The sequence below is a fragment of the Emiliania huxleyi genome (genome assembly GCF_000372725.1).
Source record: "Emiliania huxleyi CCMP1516 unplaced genomic scaffold EMIHUscaffold_801, whole genome shotgun sequence".
NCBI lineage: Eukaryota > Haptophyta > Isochrysidales > Noelaerhabdaceae > Emiliania > Emiliania huxleyi.
The window spans coordinates 9,906-17,373 of NW_005196013.1; the positions used below are offsets into that span (position 1 = coordinate 9,906).

The following is a 7,468-nucleotide window of genomic DNA, read 5'->3' on the forward strand; positions in this document are numbered from 1 at the left end:
CTGTTTTCTTTCTTTCTTTCGTTGCCTCCTACTGGGTGCGCTCTCCTAGTTCTCCTAAAAAGAAAGAAAGAAAACAGACAACCCAAGGCCCGGATGGGAGGAGGGCGCGCGATCCCCTCACTGTGATTTGAAGGAGAGGTGTGTGGTGCGCTATCCGTCGCCCACCCTAGGGAGTCTGCCTCTTCCTATCTCTCTTCGCAGTCTCTCGCCGATTCTCGCTGCAACCTTCATGCCACCTCGCGGTCGTCCCACCCTCGTCGTTCTCTCCCTTGTCACTTCCTCCTCTGTCGCGTCGTTCTCTTCTGCCTCGTCCTGCGACGCTGCCGCCTGCCGGTCCCTTGTTCTCGCGGCTTCTTTCGCCTTTCGGCGCAACTCCGTCCTCCTCGCGGCGTATCCTGGCCCCTCGAGTCTATCGAGCTCCCCTCGCGCAAGGACCACATTTCTGACTCCCACTCCGATCATTTGCCTACAGGTCATGTTGTTGCTCAGGTCCACTCTCTCTTCGAACACTCGTGCCTCTACGGATGATGCCGGCGCTGGGGTCCCCTTCGGATGCATCCTCCTAGTTCTCCTAATAAATAAATAAATACAACGGACACGCCAAACGAGGGGTGGGAGAAGGACAGGGTCCCCACCTGCACGAGCAGGATCTTGTAGGACGATCAGGGACACAGGGGAACGGGAGCGGGGAGCGCATCGCGACACGGAGGGGGGCTGGGCAGGGGGTTCACCCTCACGACAGGGTCCCAGGGATTCCTCTCTCGTATAGGACAGGTTGCACCCGGCGGCACGGGGGCAAGCGCGGGCCTCCTACTGGTTGCGCTCTCCTAGTTCTCCTGCTCCTGACAAGGGACAGCGACAGGCTCGCAGCACGGTGGACTCCCTATCCACTGGCGATCTCTCTCGACTAGCGACCTTCCTCCGACTTCTCACCGGCAGTCTCTTCTACCACAGGCAGACTGACACGTGGGTGGCAGTGGCGGTGATAGGAGTCTCCCACTCTGTGGGCCTCGCTAGAAGTGCGACCCCTGCGCGTGTCCTCGCCCTTGAGGAAGGGGAAGGGGCTGTGTGTCAGTGCATGTGTACAACATGTGTGTGTGTGTGTGTGTGTGTGTGTGTGTGTGTGTGTGTGTGTGTGTGTGTGTGTGTGTGTGTGTGTGTGTGCTCGCTCGAACGCGCGCGCGCGCGGTCGCTCGCGTGCGTGCTCGCGCTGCGCGAGCCGCCCTGCCCGCTGCGCTGCTAGGTTGCGCTGCGGGAAGGGCTCGGCGGCCGTTCCTAGAACTCCTCGTCGCTCCCCTCGTAGAGGGAGGGCTCGTTGGACTCAAGGCGTGGGCCGCCGTCGTAGGAGGAGCGGGCGGCTCCGCGGGCGACGCTCGCCCAGTCCTTCTTGTTGCTCTTGACCTCGCCGCCGCCGCCGCCGCGGCCGCGGCCGCCGCGCCCGCGCCGCCCGCGGCTTGTGCCCAGCCTGACCGCGCTCGGCATGCGCTCGTAGATAGTGTCCTTGAAGGCGGAGTGGAGGAGCGCCTCGAAGTTGACGCACGGCGCGTAGCGGCAGCGAGCGGCGGTCTTGCACGGGATGGCGGTCTGGTTGAAGGCCGGGCAGAAGCCGATCCCGTCGCGCACCGCCATCGCCTTGGCCTTGCCCGCCGCGCGCGCGACCTCGACCTTGTTGTCGACGATGAGGCTCTCGAAGGTCTTCTTCTTGGCGACGTTCGCCGCTGCGGCGCGCCTCTCCTTGAGCGCCTGCGCGCCGCACTGCGCGTCGTGGATGATGTCGGCGCTCGTCGTCGCAAAGGCGCGGCACGATGGGCAAAGCTTGTTCCCGAGCACCTTCACACTCCCGACGTCGAGGCGGAGGGGTCCGCCGACATCGCCGCTCGCGTAGACGTTGGGCAGGACAGGGAGGTTGCAGACGAGGTTCTCGTTCTTCACCTTGAAGAGGATCGAGCCGTCCTTCTCGTCCGACTTCGTGCCGAGGAAGGAGTGGTATCCCTCCTGGATGGAGACCACGTTGCCGAAGTGCTTCTCAAAGAGGGGGGCGAAGTGCTCGATCTGTGCCGCGGTGTTGATGGCGCCGCGCGTGCGTATGGCGAGGAGGCCGTCGGAGTCGATGGTCGCCTGGGTCTCGCGCGCCTCCGCCTGCTTGCCCCACACGGTGGCGTCGAGAGCGGCGAAGGTGATGGTGATGTTGTCTGGCGCTGGGAGCTGTAGGACGCCACCGCCGGCGTACTGCTCGAGGAAGGCGCGTGCCTCGCTCTCGCCGCTGAAGGCGACGCAGATGGCGCGCGACGTGCCGATGACGGGCACGCTGATCGCGCTCGCCGGCTGCGCCTCGCAGCCTGGCGTCTTCCTCAGAAGCTGTCGAATCTCGGTGACGAGCGCCGTCGTGTTCTGGATGTCCGGGATGTGCGAGCCGTCGCGCGCCGCGAGCGCGACGTGCAGCAGGCGCTTCGTGCCGCGGTCGGTGCCGGCGGCCGCCGCAGCGGCCATCTGTGCAGCGTCCACCATAATGGTGTCGCCTTCTTTGGCGTCGTCGTCGTTGACGCGCGCGCTCGCGAGCTCGCCGTCGAGGCGGCGCTTCACGCCGAGTCTCTGGCCATCATCGGCCTCTTGCGCGCCGTCGCGGCCGCGCGCCGCGCCCTCGGCAGCGGCAGCGTTGAGCGCCGGCGGCGGCAGGCCGGCCGAAGCGAACGCCATTCAAGTGAAGCGCCGTTCAAGCAGCAAGCAGCCCATCCCATCTAGTTCTCCTGCTCCTGAGATTGCGGCGCGGAAAATTCTTATTCCAACTCCCTATGCTCCGCTCGTCGGCGTCGTGCGTGTCGCGGCTGCCCACGCGCGCGCGCCCTGTCTCGCGCGCGCTGTCGAGCCGGGCCGGCGGCGGCGGCCGGCGCGGCGGCGACTCGTCCGGCGCCGACGGCCAGCACCTGCACGTGCTCTTCCCGCGAAAGGGCGCCTACCAGGCCAGCATGGAGGTCAAGAAGCGGATCCTGTACGCGACGCCTCACATGGGCGGCAACAAGCTCAAGAAGCTTGCGCGCCTCCACGCGCGCAAGGGCACGATGGACTCCTTCGTCGCCGATCTCGAGTCGCGCCTCGACCGCTTCATCTACCGCTGCAACCTGGTGCCGTCGATATTCGCGGCGCGGCATGTGATTGGCCACAAGCACATCCTCGTCAACGGCTTCCCCACGAATCGCTCCTCGCTGCTGCTCAAGCCCATGTCCATCGTCGAGCCGCGGCCCAGCTCGAAGGCCCTCTTCCGCCGGCTGGCGCGCCGCCGCCTGCGCTCCAACACCTTTGCCATCGCCCCGAGCGCGCTGCCGGAGGAGGAGGAGGAGGAGGAGGAGGAGGGCGGCGAGGCGGCGCCGGGCCGTCGATCAGGAGCCGACCAGAGGGCCGACCTTGATCGCCTCCTCGCCGACGCCACCCCGCCGCGTGTGTACCGCCTCCCGCCTCCCGTGGCGGGAGCAGCTGCGCCCGCCGGCAGCCTTGGCTCGGCGTCGCATGCGAGCCGTCTGGAGCAGGCGCGGGGCTCTCCCTCCCCCCCTCCCCCCACCCCAACACAACCACCCTTCCGCGCACCGCCACCACCCACGCGCCCTCGCCGCCGCGCGGCCGCGCCCTCTCCGACTGCAGGTGCTGCTCTCTGTCCTCCCGGCCCTAGCCTCCGGCCCTGCGGCGGACATGCTGTGGGCGCGCCACGCGGACCTGGCGGTGCGGGCGCCGGCGCAGCGCGCAGGCGCGGGCGGCGCGCCTCCCATCTCTGTCACGTCTAGCGACTCGGAGGGCGGGCGCACACCGCTGCTGACCCTCGACCGGCTGCGGGTGCGAAAGATCCTGCTCGCGCTGCTCGCCCTCGCGCCAGGCGCCGGCGAGTAGGCGTGTGGTCGAAGGGTCGAGGGGGCGCGCCCGCCGCGTACGCCTTCCCCTACGGGCATTTCTTTTTCACGCCAATGGCGCGTTCGCGGGTGTGTTCGCGCCGCGCGCCTTGGGCCCTGCTGGGGGGTCCTGCCGACCTCCACCGACCTGGGCCGCCGGGCATGCATGCCGCCGGGGTTTCTTAGCGGTTTATTGAGAGCGTTCTCTCTCGCTCGCTCTCGTCGAGTCTACTTTGTAGATCGATGATTGACAGTCAGGTTCCTCAGGAGATCTCACACGAAAACGTAGCATGCAGAGAGAAAATTCTCCCATCTCTGTCACGTCTAGCGACTCGGAGGGCGGGCGCACACCGCTGCTGACCCTCGACCGGCTGCGGGTGCGAAAGATCCTGCTCGCGCTGCTCGCCCTCGCGCCAGGCGCCGGCGAGTAGGCGTGTGGTCGAAGGGTCGAGGGGGCGCGCCCGCCGCGTACGCCTTCCCCTACGGGCATTTCTTTTTCACGCCAATCAATGGCGCGTTCGCGGGTGTGTTCGCGCCGCGCGCCTTGGGCCCTGCTGGGGGGTCCTGCCGACCTCCACCGACCTGGGCCGCCGGGCATGCATGCCGCCGGGGTTTCTTAGCGGTTTATTGAGAGCGTTCTCTCTCGCTCGCTCTCGTCGAGTCTACTTTGTAGATCGATGATTGACAGTCAGGTTCCTCAGGAGATCTCACACGACGAAAACGTAGCATGCAGAGAGAAAATTCTCCCATCTCTGTCACGTCTAGCGACTCGGAGGGCGGGCGCACACCGCTGCTGACCCTCGACCGGCTGCGGGTGCGAAAGATCCTGCTCGCGCTGCTCGCCCTCGCGCCAGGCGCCGGCGAGTAGGCGTGTGGTCGAAGGGTCGAGGGGGCGCGCCCGCCGCGTACGCCTTCCCCTACGGGCATTTCTTTTTCACGCCAATGGCGCGTTCGCCGTCTGGGGGGGCGACCCCCCCATCTTTGTTTACCGAATGCGTCTCTGGATTAGAGTGCGTTTAGTAGGTGTCCTACTTAGACGCTCGCTGTCCTCGGTATGCTCGAGCATCCTAAGATGCGCGAGTCCATATTAGTTGCTCCGCGCATCCCGAATTGCTCGCGGCATCTCCGATTGGCGTTGCTGTCTCAAAAGACGCGCCGTGCATACTGTGAACAGCGCGTGTCTCAGAAGACGCGCGCATATTTTGAACAGCGTGTGGATCTCAAGAAATACACGCACGTGTGCGCACGTATAAAAAGAAAACGAAAGACCGCGGTGTGGCGAGCGCTGCGCGGCGGGCCGTGCCCCTGGCTGTGCGCCGCGGCCGCTGCACTACTACTCGCACAGCCGCGGCGCGCCCACCCGAGCACTCGTGGGTGGGCGCCCTATAGCCTCTCCGCGCAACGTGCTGGGGCACGGACAGCGGCTCTCTCGTCTGGCAGCGGCAGCAGGCCCACCGCTGCACCGACTCACACTGAACAGCACGCACAGGACACAGTCACAGAACACTGCCCCTGACGCCACTCACGGCCACGGGCTACTCAGACTTGGACACAGGCACCTCGCTTAGCCTCCGTGCATGTGGCTGCCGGTTGCCGTCACCAGCGCCGCTTCCTGCCCAGATCAAACACCTGCGACGTGGCGGAGGCGATGAGCGGCCCGCGGTCGCCGTGAGAGAGCGCGCGTGGCGGGCGACGGCTCACCGATCGAGCGGAAGCGGTCACGCTGTGGGGGCGGCGGCGAGGCGGGCAAGCCACCCGCAGATCCCCAGAAGGACGCCGTCGCGAGGTCGAGGGCGGGCGGCGGGGACGGCGAGGGTGAGGCGCGAGGCGCGAGGCGGTGTTGGCGGCGGCGGTGGCGCGGGCGGCGGCGGTCACGGAGCGGGGGCGAGAGGGTGGTGGCGAGCAAGACACCCGCGCGCGCTGCGCGGTCGCCGTTCTGACTCACATGCCTGCGGACAGCGCCGACGGGTGGTGAGGAGGGCGGCGAGCCGGCGGGCACGGTGTGCGCGCGGTCGCCGCGCGCTGGTGGGCGACAGCTCACCGAGCGAGGAGCGAGGAGCAGTCGAAGCAGGAGCAGTCGGGATGCCCGGTCCCCTGGCGAGTAGAGGCACACGCACGCTCTCTCGAGGTCTCTTGGAGCAGAGCCCCGGCGAGCCCTCGAAAGAAACCCAATGGGTCCTCGGAGAGGGTACCCTGGGTGGGCGGGGCCTCTACTCGCCAGCCCGGTCCCTCAAATCGCCAAGTCAAACAAGAAAACCCACTCAAGTGCACTCAAAGTGCTCCAAGTGCTCCACTGCGCGGGCTTTCTGGCCGACTCTCGGAAGTACGCTGTCTCTTCCCTAGGCGCACGCCCACGCCCTCAGCCTCGAACTGGCCCCGCTACCTGCCGCGCAAACTGGTTGGTGGGGGGGGGAGCGGCGTCGCCGTCGGATCGTCGTAAGCAGTGCATGCAACTTTGCGCCCAGAGCTCGTGGCGCAAGCAGATGCATGCGCGGTGCTGAGAACCTGGTTCTCCAGGAGGGGCAGGCCGCGAGGAGAGAGACCTCACGCGAGCACTCAAGGCAGGGCCCGCAGGGGGTGCCGAGAGATCACACCGCCTTTTCCGCGTGCTCCCTGCTCCCCCCTCGGTGCCCGGTGCACCCGACACACGGTGTCTCCTGAGACGCCTCCCTGTCCAAGTATAGTAAAATGTGATCTAGTATGCAAGTGCCATCTCAGAACAGCTGTGCATCTATAGATGCTTGTGGCGTCTAAGATGGAACGCGCAACAAAAGACACGGCGCGGCTAATCTCCAGGACAGCCATCGCATCCTAGAATGCCCTGTGTACCCGAGACACATGGTATCTTTGAGATGAAAAGTGCGTCCTAGAATGCGTTTTTGCATTCTAGGACGCATCGGTAAACAAAGATGGGGGGGTCGCCCCCCCAGACGCGCGGGTGTGTTCGCGCCGCGCGCCTTGGGGCCCTGCTGGGGGGTCCTGCCGACCTCCACCGACCTGGGCCGCCGGGCATGCCGCCGGGGTTTCTTAGCGGTTTATTGAGAGCGTTCTCTCTCGCTCGCTCTCGTCGATTCTACTTTGTAGATCGATGATTGACAGTCAGGTTCCTCAGGAGATCTCACACGAAAACGTAGCATGCAGAGAGAAAATTTTGCATATATGCGAGATGGCACGGCACAGGGCACACCCACACGGGTCACGGCGCACGCGACACGGATCACGGTCTCGCGTTTGATGCGCTACGAGATACCCACACCCGGCACTCGGTCACTGATTCCCCCCCCCCCCCCCCCCCCTTTATATGACGAGGCTACTGCGTACTTGGTGCCTGCAGCGGCTGAGTGCACATGACGACACGCCCGTACAGCCGGACACGGTGTTGTGAGCAGCTGCTCGCCTGTGATACTGTCCGCACTGCTTGTGCATCGGTCGTCTCTTCAACGCCGGTGCCGTGGTGCTGTCTTCCCTCCTCAGTCTCCCCTCAGAGTTCGACCGTCTCCGACTTGACGACGCCTTCGGAGGGGCTGGGGTCCCGCCCGGCCTCGTCGTCAAGTCGGAGACCCGCCCTGCTCGACGACGGCGGACGGTCG

The 7,468-nt window shown here is 66.0% G+C and overlaps 2 protein-coding genes across 2 annotated transcripts; one reads left to right on the forward strand and one right to left on the reverse strand.

Annotated features, from left to right (window-relative positions):
- Positions 1-1,275: 1,275 nt before the first annotated feature.
- EMIHUDRAFT_121155 (hypothetical protein) lies at positions 1,276-2,697 on the reverse strand (the record flags this gene model as incomplete). Its single annotated transcript, XM_005759257.1, has 1 exon — positions 1,276-2,697. The coding sequence occupies one exon, from the start codon at positions 2,695-2,697 to the stop codon at positions 1,276-1,278; it is 1,422 nt and encodes a 473-aa protein (XP_005759314.1).
- Positions 2,698-2,966: 269 nt separating this feature from the next.
- EMIHUDRAFT_249609 (hypothetical protein) lies at positions 2,967-3,879 on the forward strand (the record flags this gene model as incomplete). The annotated part of the gene is made up of 2 exons (XM_005759258.1): positions 2,967-3,220; positions 3,777-3,879. 2 exons carry the CDS (start codon positions 2,967-2,969, stop codon positions 3,877-3,879), a joined length of 357 nt encoding a protein of 118 aa, XP_005759315.1.
- Between the last annotated feature and the right edge of the window lie 3,589 nt (positions 3,880-7,468).